This window comes from Solanum verrucosum, unplaced genomic scaffold, assembly GCF_900185275.1.
Source record: "Solanum verrucosum unplaced genomic scaffold, falcon-dt-bn FXZP01000165.1, whole genome shotgun sequence".
Lineage (NCBI taxonomy): Eukaryota > Viridiplantae > Streptophyta > Magnoliopsida > Solanales > Solanaceae > Solanum > Solanum verrucosum.
In genome coordinates, this window is record NW_026020340.1 from 2,589,863 (window position 1) to 2,604,396 (window position 14,534).

At 34.0% G+C, this 14,534-nt stretch overlaps 1 protein-coding gene across 1 annotated transcript; it reads right to left on the reverse strand.

Moving 5' to 3' along the window:
- Positions 1 to 3,938: 3,938 nt before the first annotated feature.
- LOC125837157 (GPI ethanolamine phosphate transferase 2) lies at positions 3,939 to 13,062 on the reverse strand. The gene is made up of 17 exons (XM_049516297.1): positions 12,913 to 13,062; positions 12,655 to 12,748; positions 12,153 to 12,197; positions 11,869 to 12,036; positions 11,713 to 11,797; positions 11,472 to 11,578; positions 11,041 to 11,121; positions 9,635 to 9,687; positions 9,441 to 9,543; positions 8,410 to 8,547; positions 7,647 to 7,743; positions 6,249 to 6,471; positions 6,055 to 6,148; positions 4,935 to 5,921; positions 4,708 to 4,800; positions 4,326 to 4,609; positions 3,939 to 4,246 (listed from the first exon to the last, which is right to left on the reverse strand). The coding sequence occupies exons 1-17, from the start codon at positions 13,041 to 13,043 to the stop codon at positions 4,123 to 4,125; spliced, it is 2,907 nt and encodes a 968-aa protein (XP_049372254.1). The 5' UTR covers positions 13,044 to 13,062; the 3' UTR covers positions 3,939 to 4,122.
- Between the last annotated feature and the right edge of the window lie 1,472 nt (positions 13,063 to 14,534).

The following is a 14,534-nucleotide window of genomic DNA, read 5'->3' on the forward strand; positions in this document are numbered from 1 at the left end:
GGAGAAAAGACTAACGAGAAGAATAATGTGGATGAGTTCATTGAAATTTCCGATGATGAGGATGAAAATGGGGGAAATGAGAAATCTTTAGGGGTCGAAGAGGTATTTGTGGAAACTAATGGTGTGGAAGTGGATATGGGAGGTGATTTCAAGGAGAAGAGGATAAAAATGGTGGGGAAGAGTTTAAATAAGGTGTTGGGAAAAGGGAACAAAGTTAACATGAATGAGATTGTTTATAATGAGGGAAATAATGATTTCGAGATTAATGAGAATAGTGTTGAGTTTGGTAACGCGGAAGAAAAGACTAATGAGAAAAGTGTTGAGTTTGATAATGCGGGAGAAAAGACCAATGAGAATAGTGTTGAGTTTGGTAACGCGGGAGAAAAGACTAATGAGAATACTGTTGAGTTTGGTAACGCGGGAGAAAAGACTAATGAGGATAGAGATAATAATGTTGAGTTTTTTATGGGAGGTGATATCTATGTGAGGATGCAAGAAGAATTTGATATTGGGAGTTGGGACATTGTTTTTAGGAGTAATTGAGGAAGTTTCTCTACTTTGTTAGTATTACTAGTAATGGATGGTATACTGTAGTGTTACTTACATATTGAAAAGTCTAAATTTTTGAAATACTTTAGTATTTCTAGTAGTGAATAGTGATGGGGTTCAATTCTAAAAAAATGTATAGCATTTTGTATTAGATGTTGAAGTTTGTGTTTGAAATAGTTGAGTTATGAGAAACATTAGGTGATTTCTTTTCACACGTTTAAGTATTGATGGATAGAGTTATGTGTTTATGTGACGTAGTAATTACCTTGTGGAATTAGTTGAGGTGTGTAAAATGGCATGAACACCACGATCACGAAAAGAAATCTTGTTTGGATGAGCTTATGAATTGGTGGTGGTTACAAACTTTGCCATGACAATTTTGCCTCAATAGAACAAATGTTGAATTCTTGTCCTTGTTAATTTCTCTTTTTACACTTGGATTATTGCTATGTCTTTTACTTGAGTCGAGAGTATATCGGAAATCGTGTGTGTACCATTTCAAGGTAGGAGTTAAGGTTGTGTACGCATCATCCTCTCAGACCCCACTTACAAGATTACACGGAGTATATTGTTGTTGTTGTTCAACTGTTCACTTAGCAGAACTTGCTTTTAGTTGTTGTTCTTCATTCTGATTGACTTCATGATACACTTGTTATAGCTTGTGTAGTTGTGTTTGAGAATCAGTTTACACATGATATTATGCATTTTAGCATCAACAAAGAACTTCTAGATGGAACTCAATTATGCAGAATAAAATATACCTAAGACAGTGTTATTCAGTATTTGTGCTAGGAAAAGGTAATATGTATTCTTGTGAAATAAGGCGAGATGCACGCAGATATACGCGCACTTCGTCCACCAAAGTGACTTTGTGTGGGTTCAAAAAGAGGAATGATGGTAATTTGATAAAGGTAAAAACTTACTCGCATCAGATATTTATATCAAACCAATGGAACCTACTATAGTTAAGTGATTTAGGGTCATGCATATTTAAAGTCTCAATACGATGAAAATATACCTTCGTTAATTATAATTAATTAAGTTTCATTATCAATAATATTATTATAATGAAGTGAAAATATCTGTTCGTTAGTTATGGTTACACATTCATTGACTTTGATGTAACTATAGTTATTATTATGTGTCGTATCAAAGTATCAAAAATATAACAAGTTTTCGTCTTTTCGAAACAAAAATAGTGAGAAAATATGATAACAAGATAGTAAGATATAAAGAAAACGAAACAACATATAATAATACACACGGAAAAATAAGAAACTAATACTTCTAATAAGAAGATAAGAGAAGAGGCAAACCCTTGCCTCTCTCCCATAAAATGCAGCAATACTCAGTTATATACCAACTTTCTACCCTAATTCTCGATTTTTATATCTTTTTATATATGCTCAGTAAATTAAAGTTGTGTCATGCCATCTCCTAACTTCTGCTACAAATCAACCTCACACCTCCTCACTCGCGAATCTATACAACACTTGATAATTGATTATCAAAATCGACTTTAAAAATATTTTATTAATATTAAGTTTGATGTTTACATTATTATTATAACTTTAATTTGTAACTTCATTATTAGTATATCATTTGAGACTTTACAACATGAGTCTATAATAGTATAATACTACTAAATTTTTATGTTTTTTTTTTTTAATTCTTACTTGCTTTAGCATCCAAACTTTTCTTTAAGAACTTAAATATAGACATTAATGTTTGATTCTTTCCTTATTTTTATTTTACTCACGCCTAAAATAATTACTACTAAAAATGAGAATTACCATATTTTAGACTAGGAAAACACTTGAAACTTTAGAAAAAAATCAAATCCAAAAATAAAGAGGGGGGAAAAGAAGGAAAATTTAAAATAAAATAGGTAAATAGAACACACATATGGGAAAAGAAAGCTAGTTTATTTTGTTTCATTTTAACGCCTAATTATTATTAATAATAATAATAATAATATAACATGTATGTACTTATTTCTCCTTTTTGTATTCAAATTTTCCTCTTTTTTTCCCTTGGAGTTGACGTAGTTTTCTTCAAAATATGGTAATTCGTATTTTTAGTATAATGTTTATATTAATTGGCAAGAGTCAAATTAAAAAAGATGAAAAACAAGGAAATAATTAAGAAATTAGTGTCTATAAAAGCAAACAATATAGTATATGCACATAACAAATTGAGTTAGGCTTTTACAATATTAACGTAAGCTTCTTTTCACTTTGAGTTATTATTTTTCCTTAAGAATTACTATAATGTTGTATTAATGTAGTAGAGAAGAAGCTACTTTTACTATATCTATATTTTGGTTTCATTCTTTTTTTTTTCATTAACTTTGTTATTTTTGCATTCAACAGTTGTTCGAGCTAGTATTGATATACAAAAAAGCAAGAATGTCATCCTCAAAAAGCAAAACCATCGACAATTACTGGGAGAGGTTAGCAGATACAAGAGAACAGATAGACAAGCAAACAAACGACCTTAAAAATACTAATGTGCAACAAGAAAATGTGAAAGACAGATACGAGTCCACGACTGGTCTTTGGAAGTTAAAGGACAAGGAAGACCAGCTCGAAGACAAACTCGAGAAAAGAGGGATTCCTAAAAGAATGATATAATCTATTTATTTATTATTTTCTAGTCATTAATAAAATGTTTAGATTCAACTAATTAAGTTTTAGGATTTTTTATTTGTTTCTAGGACTTCAAGTTTTATATTCCCCTCATTGTTTTTCTTTTTTTCAAACATTAAAATAAAGAAAGGTTTAGATTAATTTACCATTGCACATCTCATTCATTAATAATTGATCTATCCAACTATACATTAAAAGTTTCAATTTCAGTAAAAACAAATAAATAACTGCAGCCTTCAAACATAAAAATTGATAATTATATCTAAAATTGTTCATTTTAAGTAAACAATGGAACAATAATATCATTACTAGTAACAAATCCACACAACAATATAAAACATCCCTGAATACTTTTATTTTGAATCGAGGGTCTATTAGAAACCGTCTCTCTGCCCCATAAAGGTAACGGTAAGGTACGCATACAAACACCGAGTATGTTGTTATATCATCACTGCAGTAGTCCCAAGATACATTACGTATCCAAGTTGATAAAAGGGCCAAAAATAAGAACACACAACAATTTACAAAAAGCCTCTCAAGACTAGAAAGGTATGTTTTGACAGATTAAACTAGCAGAGACATTACATTGAAAATGGCATAACTCATTCTAACCTACGCGAAAATCGCGAAAAATATAATAACAAAAATCTACAGCTCAACGTTCTGGGTTTTTCCCAGTCAACCATTTGTCTACTGAACAGAAAAAATGAATTGTTTACCTTCTATGATGTAAGTTTTCCGGTCAAAAATGTTCTGGTTCAAGTGTGGAAGGTTTTCGCGTAGAATGCTTCCTTCTAATCCACAACTTCCCCAGAATGTTAAGATCACCTTAATGGGTAAAGCAACTGGCATACCTCTTGATGGAGATCGAACAGAACACTTGAATCGGGTTAGTTGTATATATGTCATACTCTTTCTTGTGAGACTAGTCTGTATGAGTGTGCAACTTCTCTCGGTAAGTCAAGACCAAGCTGATATAGATCATAGTTGAAGCTACAACAGATACACCAACGCAAACACAAACAGTCGTAGCACAAATGTACAAGAACCTGAACGAAGAAATGTCACTCTTAATCTCCATACAAAATATATGATAAAGCAAAATATCAACTTTTTAGTGACACTTACTTGGGAGAAAATACACTCCAAACAAATAAATGATTCCGCATTAGCAGCAACACAATTGTGTAAGCTATCAAAAGAATGGAATTCAAACCCAATGGAACCAGACAAGGAAAACCAAGTGTCCTCTTGAGCAACGATCCAATGTTGCCTTTCTCAGAAATTATGAAACTACTCGTGTCCTTCACAGAATTGTACATCACCATACTAAGGAGGTATAACATTGGTGAAGCATATGTAATAATGAACATTAAGACACCAGAAAGTATAGTTGAGTGGTTCAACACACCCTGGCAATCAAATCAATGGGGAGCATCAGATTCAATATGAAGCAGACAGGAAATTAGCATGGAACACAATATTAAAGATTTTTGCGCAAGAAACTTACAATAAAAGCCCCAGCAACATCGATTGTAGCTAGGGTGTTGGTGTTGCCGAGACCAAAATGGCCTGCCATTCCCATGTAATAAAGTGCAGCAACCTGACACGGGAAAAGGAGAAAAATAAGACATGTGAAACTAGCATTGAGCAGTTTTACAAAGATGTCGTAATTTTTTTTTAACAGACAGAAACAAAAAAGAGAACTTGGATGAATATTCAAAATATCTAACTGACCTCAACCCACTGCCTGCGATGCTGGTTGGAACCAGAAGAATACCAAATGCAAGCTAGTACTTGCAGGAAGAGAAATAGTACAGGCATTGAGTTTACGGGCTGCTGCAACAATAGCTGTAAAAGAGACCAATAATATACGTAACTCAAGCCAATCACGTATGCAGAATCCCTAAAACATAAACCCCAAGCCTTTCTTTGGACTTCAGGAACAGAAACCGTACGATTTTGGAAAGGTATACACCATGGCACAGCAACAACAATAGCCGTTGAACAGAAACCTAGGACAACATAAATTATCTGAGCCATTAAAGTAGCATCATAACTACCTGTACTGAATGCAACATCTTGATATTTAGTGATATAATGTAAAACCAGCCACCCTGGGAACAAGTGCATCAAGGAAACTACGGTCATAAAGTTCTTTTTTGACCGTCGGGACCACATAAGAGAAACTAAGCTTATATTGACTAGGATGATCACTGAAACCAGCTGGAACAACTTTATATAAGTGCTTCCCACTTGCTCTAACCATTTTGAAATGTCAGGAAGATTAGTCCAATTAACACCACCTTGATGCCATCCTCTCAGAAATCTCCCAGAAATGAGAATCACAAAAATTGAGCAAATCTGGATGTAATCATTTGTTTTCAGTCCCAAGGTAGCACTTGTATTTTGCTCTGTCCTTGTTACAATATGCTGCATTACTTTCCGGAGAGATAACAAATAAAGTGAGGATGTCATGAAATGCCATATGTACTGCTCTTCCTCCACCAGAGAACTGGATCCCATGCTTATGACAACAATAACAATTACCACAAGAATAAAAACTTCATCCAAATGCCACCAGCTCAGGTCATTATTGGCACTAGAAAACTGCTGATTCTGCTCAGAGAAAACTTGCTTTCCTAGAAGAAACAGAAGGCTCAGCAGTATCAAACATGAAACGAGCATAGCGGCTACTCCAAATATAAGTTGGCCAACAGGTTTCTGAAAAACATAAAATAAAACTTATAAGAATATTGCAAAAAGGTAATTATATGGGAGAATTTAAAATCATGGAACGCTCTGCTCTATTACTTTCTGGAAATGCAAAAGAAAACTTTTATAAGGTTAAACTCACGTCAGTTGCTCTATGAGATAGCCACTCACTTGCAGTTCTTAAGAAATTATGATATGCCATAAGAACGCTGTGACGATTGTCCCCACTAGCAGATCTATATGAAATATGAGAAACAACACAAGAATTAGAATTTTCCTCGAATAAAATTACTGAGAAGAAGTATGTCAAATTGGCTATTACAAACCATCAAGCACCTTTTCTCTTCCCCTGACTTCCAAGATCTGTGAAGATCTGAAGCCTTCATATACAAACAACAAAAGGTCTCTTCCAGATTACTGTAACCTCTTGTCCTCTCAGATCCATCATCCCTGAAGTTGTCGCATGAGAAGTTTTCACACACTAAACCAGGTAATTGTGCTTCAAGGAGCCTAAGCAATTGCCAGGAATTCAACTCCAATAACCTGAGTTGTTGGTCAACTGAAATACTTGAAGAAAATGAAAGAAGAACATGACCAACTTTATAATGCATATATAGTGCAAAAAAAGACGAAACATGATTTTGAAAAGATGGTCACAAGAAATGACGGGACTGAAAATAATGTATCAACATTTCTCTATATGCTACTATTTATTTTCTCCATTTCATAGAAAGTGCGCTGTCACAACACCAGATCAGGATACTCAGTCGAGCCTGATTGATCTTGTCAGACTTGAGCACCAAGCCTAATGAGAATTCCAACCATTTCCATTAGCCTGAGCCTATTCAAGGTGCTCCAATGACAAGTTGTCAGGAGTCAAAGTATAACCTCTCAATATTAAGCGTCATTATATTGAAAATGCGTACTTCTGTTAGATTCATTGTGAAGCCCATTTTACTCCGAGGAACCTCACTCCTGAATGAACTAGCATTCGTTATCATGAGTCATCAAGGAAAACTCTCAATCTCAGACTGAATTAAGCCCCCAAAAAATGTCCCTTCTAGTTCCAGGGTTAAATAAAAAGGATGGCAATCTCCAAAAATGATTATTTTTTTTTAGGAAACTGCATATAGCAGTACCTAGTTCCCTTTTCTAGTCAAAAACCAAGATAACAACCACTGATACCCGGAATCACAGAGCATATGAATAAACTGGGATTCTCTGAAGAACATAGGAGAAGCACCCCATGTAAAACTGTGATTACATCATTAACAATCATTGCCTTTAACTCCCATATGATTAACCATGATAGATTTGTGCCATCTCAACTTTACCATTCAATCAACAACAGCCAAGAAGAATGCAGTCGAAGTATATTAAATAAGCATAGAACCAGTATGGTGAAGTGGAAACAATTCAGAAATCTTGACTAGTAATTGGATGAATTACAAGTAACTTGAACAACTGTGGTCTGTGCAGGAAAGTTTCTCATTTGTTGTTCTGATACACAGAAAAACAGGATGAAGAAAAATGCAGAATTCAATTCCTCGAGCCCATGCCTCACTTGTGGATGCAGAAGGAACAGGATATCCAAACACACGCCCACAGATTTTCCTACGTAGATAGTCATCATCACGATGTAACACATATTCTGACACTTGTCCTTCACAATTATCACCAGATATCAACATTCTATATGGCTCAGAATTAACAACATAAACTACCAAAACAGACCTGTTAATGATTTGAAAGTTTCTGGCATCAACATGCCAACATTGTTCTTTGGTATCGGAACACCAAAAAGAAGAGCTAATGTTGAAGCAAGGTCCACCTGAAACACCAGAATAATGCATAGTTGATAAATAAACAAGTTGATTAAACCAATCTTATCAGTGTCAAATAAGGAAACCCTGCAACTACTATCAAAAATATCTTTTTAAAGATAAAATCAAAACCTCCTACAATATTCAATAAAGACTATGGCAAAAAGTCACTACTTATCAACTTACTTTTACCAGCACTTGTAGTTCAAGTTTTATTTTTGAAAGAATCTCAGACAAAACTTACTCTAGCAACTCTTTTATTACAACGTTTATTTTGAAAAACCAATACTGCATAGTTTATATTAGCTCCCATGCAGAACATGGGTGAAACACTAGATATATTTTAGAGACTTACTGCTAACTTGTATATTTCTTCTTACAGCATACTAATCATAATGGAGGTACTGCTGCACCTCAACAACCTAGCACCTATGTTGCTCGGACTCTTCAAAAAAGTCGACTGGTTCGTGTTGGATCCTCCCAAAGTATTGTATTTTTGGAGGATCAAACACCAGTGCAGCAACATTTTGGAGAGTCCGAGCAACATAGCCTCTCACAAATAACTGTTTCTTGTAGAGAGCTGATCATGCAAATGAAAAGAAAAGGCAAGTGATTCCAATTTCCACCAATGAAATAATCCATTAAAAGTTAATCAACAATTCATGGTCACATACCTGGTTGGCTTTATTAGGGGTGCCTGATGTACTTCCGAATTTTGTAGGACCAATAAAAAGTGCCAAAGAGTCAGTTTCCTCAAATGATGATCCTCCATGATTTCCGTTTTCAGTCATTCCATGGTCACTTACTACCAACTGCAAATGTGTGCACCATAAACAGTCAGAATATTGACATTTGTTTGTTGAGTAATCAAATGATATCTTCACACACTAGAGGAGTATGATGCCACAAACACTTGCTCCACTATTCAACAGGAATATCAGGTAATTTGTTGATATATTACCATATTTAATATGTTAAAATAATTTTTTTGGTAAGATAAAGAATGGATTCAATATTGGATCGGGGAATCATATTCAGATGTTAAAAATATTAAAAAAACGAAATAATACTTCAAATTTGATCAAGATGTAGGTCAATATTGTTAAAGGTCATTTGGAGGTGCTTAAACCCCAAAGCTAGGTGGTGCTTCGCCTCGCTTAGGCAGAAAGCATCAACATATTAAGGAATGAGCTCAATGCACATGGGCTCTACTTTGGAGAGAGCGCCAATGAACAATAAACAACCAGCAAAGAGATTTATCAATTGTTGAGGAAACATATGAATCTGTTACTTATTAGGAAAAGGAATTAAAAAATTCAAATAGAAGAAAACTAGCCAGAAAACCTGAGGTACAAACTTTGACTGCATTGTAGCTTCTAAATCAAAATTTTATATCAATTTCCAGCTTAATTTACAGGTTTTATTTTTACTTCTATATTTCACTAAATTATAGTTTTTCCAATTACTTTGTTCATATAATTTTTTTGTGCCTATATTTTGTGCAAATTACATTAATATATTTTTGTAAGTAAAATAGAATAAGACAGGTACTCAAATGTCATAGTTAGCGGCAACAATGGTTTCATCACTTGGTACTACTTCATATCTATAACAGGGCAATGCTTCTAAGTCCGGAACATCACGGATAACTGCTAGTTTATTGACTAAGCCACACAACTCTAGCAGAAGAGATAGAAGCACAAACCAAGAGTGTCCGTCCTTGATCATTATTGTTGGTAGGTAAAGAATTTAGATCAATCATCTTGATCACTTCATCCATCTCTCTGAGTTTGGGGGCCATCAGCACACTGTAATACACATCCCAAGAAAGTAATATGGATGTATTATCATCTTTTTTATTCGGAAACTCAATGCAAACTGAAAATTAACATGGCACACCTACTGCGCCCACCAAGATGTCCAACATGATCCAAGCCAAGATAATGAAGAATCTGAAACAGTGCAAGGTTGAGTTAAATACAGTAGTGACAAACAAAAAAGTAACTCCACAGAAAGAACCAGATGAACCATCAGCAACATATTCATGGATCTCACAAGATGCCCCATTTACAATATAACTAACCAACGTAAGCCATATTCAAAAGGAAAATGATTTACACGTTATGAAAGAGAGGGGGGTACTTTCAGCTATTTTGAAACGAAAATCCCGAACACAATATGCAAGATAGTCTTTCTGTAAAATTAATTAAAAACCATCTTGTACTAGAACATCCAGATGTATCTGCTAGTTCAATAATGATCTCCACATATATAGGAAATTATTATTCTCGAAAAAGGAAGCTGTTTAATAAGTCTACAGGTGTTAGTTGGAATTTGAAACATCAACTGAGCATGCTAACAAAACTGGCAACTAGAACGCAAATATAGTTGTTCAATGGAAGGATGAATGCATGTATGACCACATAAAATAAAACTTAAGTAATTAGGTTGTAAATTTTGTGCTCTCAAAGCAGCAGATTCTGGAACATCTTATATGAAGACCAGTTCAATATATACTCAAGAAGGAAAATCTGTTTACTTCAGCATCTGATTAATGGTAAAAATAGTGTATCAGTCTCGGTAAAAGCACTATGTCCTCACTAAACCAAGCAAAGCAAAAACAATGTTTTAGAAGCTGAGACAACCTAAGCGACGAGGCCTAAGCACTTTGGTCAAAAGCAAAACATGTAATAAAGAGCACTTCACATGCATAGCGAATTGCCACTTCATGATGCCTTTAAAACTGACAAAGTGAAGCGAGTTCAACGAGGTGTGCTCCATTCACTCACTTCTGTCTAACTTTCTATGCCAAGGCAAGCCCTTGGGAAGAGAAGCACTCTTCCTCTACTTAGGGCAATTGATCTGGATCGTTTCCTTCCAATGCTAACCAAAACTTAGATTGCCTTGGTTCATTGAAGGAACAACTTTTCATACAAGCTAAAACATAATTTGCTAGGGATAGGCATTTTATGCATCACATGTCGAAGTAAATTAACCTTGTTGAATTACACACATCAATAATGATAAGATGATGATGAAACCTAGACAAAACTACACAATTACAATGATGATGATGATGATTTATCAGGCTGAGCTGCAATTAAGTACAATAATTACTGCTACATTGTAAGAGAGAAAGCCAGCAGTTGCTTCTCTTCTTCTGGTTGCTGCCACAGGGTATGCTCCTTTACTTTTATCATTTTGAGCAACTATTGTTCTCTTTGTTTTCTCTCAATTGATTTAACTAGTTCTTAGGAAAATGTTGTAACAAATAAAGGGACAAATAGAAGGGAAAAAGAGATTACCAGAAGACTCCAGTCAGCACGACTAAGTTCATCAACCAAATGTCGAGATACATTTTGATCTACTTGGACAGTGTCTTTAACCTGTGGGATGAATTCCATAAGCAGCTAAGAACTTCAACTTTTCAACACCAATTACAAGCAAAGCAATTAAATCTTACACCTTAAGCAGCATTCTGACCTTAGACCTAGATGTAGATTACACCTCCATCCCCAAGATACCCGATCCAACAAATAACTGAAAGAGCGGTATTTCACTAGCATGGCTGAAGACAATTTCTATGTTTTCGCAAATCAAGAAATTAAAGAGAATAAATGAACAAACTACACCAGCAGAGAGGAGAAAATAGCTACACCACCACAAGGGAAATAGGAGAGAAAAAAGAATTATTGAATAAGAATGCTTCAAATTCCTGGTATTAAAACAGACTTACAAAGAAACTGCTAACTCCATCATGCCTCGAAAACATTCCAGGAAACAACTTAAGCCATGTGTCGTCACCATGCATCACAAGTTTCCAACCAACTTTTAGAAATTGAACTGTGACAGGAAGAGAAATCATGGGTCATCTTAAGACATCTAATCTGGAAACCACTTAATCAATTGACAAGCTATAACTTAAAAGGGACTTTCTTCTTTATCATATAGAATTTTAAGAAGATTTTCCAGCTAACCAATTATGTTGTCATCCAGCAAAGCTTGTGTGTTGAAATTGAAAGCAACATCCAAAAATCCCCCAACTGCACCAGAAACCATGGCCTGCAAGCACACGGCTACTGAGAAACCAACTTCTTGAAGCAGGAAATTTGTCCGAAACTCGTTTGGTTTACCTTCAAGCGAGGCATTGTGACAGTAGGTGGTGCAGCCTTTGCATGATAACCAATTGCCCTCCCCTTACTCAATAAGGATTGAGTATATGGCATAGCTTCCTGGAAAGGCTTCGGTGGAGGTTCACCATCTTTCCCAAGCACGAATTCGGCTGGAAGACCATCAATAACCTAAACAAATAGATTTTTTCAGCAAAAAGCCAAATCATATTTCCATCCAGATGTAGACCTGAAGGATTCACAAGTAAAACATTCTCAGGCAAGATTAAACTAACAAAACCACTCACCATGAGTATCAACCGGTCAAATAAAGGAGGCACCAAAGACAATTCCTGCAGTTTTACCAAATTAAACACCATAACTTTTAAGGGCAATAGAGCACTCTAGCATATCCAATGCAAAACCAACAGAAAACCGCATTAACATGTACACCGAAAAAACAACATGACATTCCTATAAAAAAATCTCAACAAGTTTCAAACTTTCAAGAACCTTAACAAATTCTGTAACATGCCAAACTGTATTCATAATTATACACAATGATATCAGTTATATATAATACTTCATATAAATGAGATAACACAATATCTAAGCAAACACAACATGAACAAATTCAATTTACTACAAATATGATCTTCTTAGCCCAAAAAGAACAAACCCCCCCACCCCCAAAAAAGAAGAAATACACCAACCTGGTACGACAACAACAAAAAATCTACAAAATATGATCTTTTTATCCCAAAAAAGAACATCCCCACCACCCACCACCACCCCAAAAAAGACACCAACCTGGTACAAATATTTGAGCTGACTATCTGATAAATTGGTGGTATTCTGAAACTCAGCTGAATCTGCTCCAGGCGGATAAAAACTCTCCACCCCACTGAAGAAATTGAGGAAAACAGAATAAAGAAGGGAAATTTCAATGCTTATTATGCAATTTTCCAGAATACAAATGAAAATTACAAGCTCTTACAATAATGAAATTCAAGAAAAGATTGGATTTTTAAGAAATGAAACTGAAAAATCAAATTTTTTTTTGAGTACCTGAATCCAGAGAGTGCCGGTTTAACAGGGAAGAAACCAAGAACAAAGAGAGCAAGCCCAAATACTTGAATCAAAACTGCTAATACAGCAATTACTGTTAGCTTTTTACATGTTAATGAAGATGAATCCATTTTTTTTTCTTCTTTCTTCTTCTTCTTCCTCTTCACTTTGTGTATGTGTGCTTTATATTTGCAAGATCCTCAACTCTTGGGGTGGGGTGGGGTGGGGTGGGGGAAGGAATTTGTTGTAGAAAAAAAAATATATACATATAATTGGGGTAGGGAAGGAGAAATTGCGGAGGATATCGAGTCTGATAGGATCAAGGGGTTAATTTGAATATTCGATTATAAAAAATTATATTATTTACATATGAATGTAGAATGAGTATAAAATTCTTTTTAGTATTTTTGTTTTTTCATATTTGAATTATTAGTGAAAGTTTTAATTCAGCAAAGGATTATAAAGTGAAAAATGAAATTTTTGTGAATAAAATTCAAATTCATGTAGTTAACTAATTGAACTATTCATATTTTTTGGGCATAGAAAAATAGTTTTAAAAAATCAACTAATTATGATATGTTTACAATACTCACTTTTATTTATTTATTTGGTACACTTTCAATCTTAATATTTTACTTTTCGAAAATTAATTTAATTAACTTATGAAGCTAAATTAAATTATATCAACTTAATATTTTATCTAATTTGATTCTTCATAAGGGAAATATGAAAAGTGATATAAATAGAGAAAATTATATTCAATAAAATCTAAAAAGAAATTGAATAGTCATTTCGCCTCACAATTCTAAATATTTTATACTATACTTTTGATAATTATAAAAACACGTCATTAAACGGAGAGAGTAACTTACATCTTTTTCAACATATTAGTTGAAGCATAATGTCGATTTTTTTTATTTTTTATTTTATTTCATAAACTAACAGCTCAAATAATTAGTAGTATATAATATACATAATTTAGGCGAACTTAATTTCAATTTTCTAAAATTTTCCTTGCTTCCTTCCTACATTCCCCCAACCAAACAGATTTACCACATGAATTGAATAGAGTCTTCTAATCTTCGGCTTCACAAATAAGTCAACTGTAAAATAGTCCAAAAAAACAAACCAAGGTAAATTAGCCAACAAGTATAGATGCAAAGATCGAGCGAATTATTCATATTAATTTTTTACCTCATATCGCCATCTTTTTTCTGCGAAGATAAATAATCGTAATTCTTTATATGCATGAGGTGACTTTTACGTATATAATTTATAGAGATCCTAAATCCACTATACTACCATTTTTCGAACTCCCTCATGGAAATTCAAGATCCACCATTGAGCAGACAAATAGCTAAATACAGTTATTTATACTAAATGCAAGCTACCTTTATCCGAAAACCTTAAAGATATGTACCTTGGTTAGTACAAAAGAATGAAAGATTCTGATAAAAATCCATCTCTTCACTCCTCAAAGTAAGACTTTTATAGCAGAGACACTAAAATGGTCAACAAGTACTAAAATCCAGGTGATAATGTTTATATTTGGAACTACTTTTTACAGTCTTCTTTAGAAATCATACAAAATATAGTTAATAGAGTTAGTCGAGGTGCATGCA

Excerpts from the sequence above, each read along its gene's own strand:
- LOC125837157 (XM_049516297.1), bottom strand. The coding sequence starts at position 13,043 with ATGGATTCATCTTCATTAACATGTAAAAAGCTAACAGTAATTGCTGTA. Across the intron at positions 12,198-12,654 it reads AGCTCAAATATTTGTACCAG|GAATTGTCTTTGGTGCCTCC; the intron begins GTTGGTGTCTTT and ends GTAAAACTGCAG. Across the intron at positions 7,744-8,409 it reads CCCCTAATAAAGCCAACCAG|GTGGACCTTGCTTCAACATT; the intron begins GTATGTGACCAT and ends CTGGTGTTTCAG.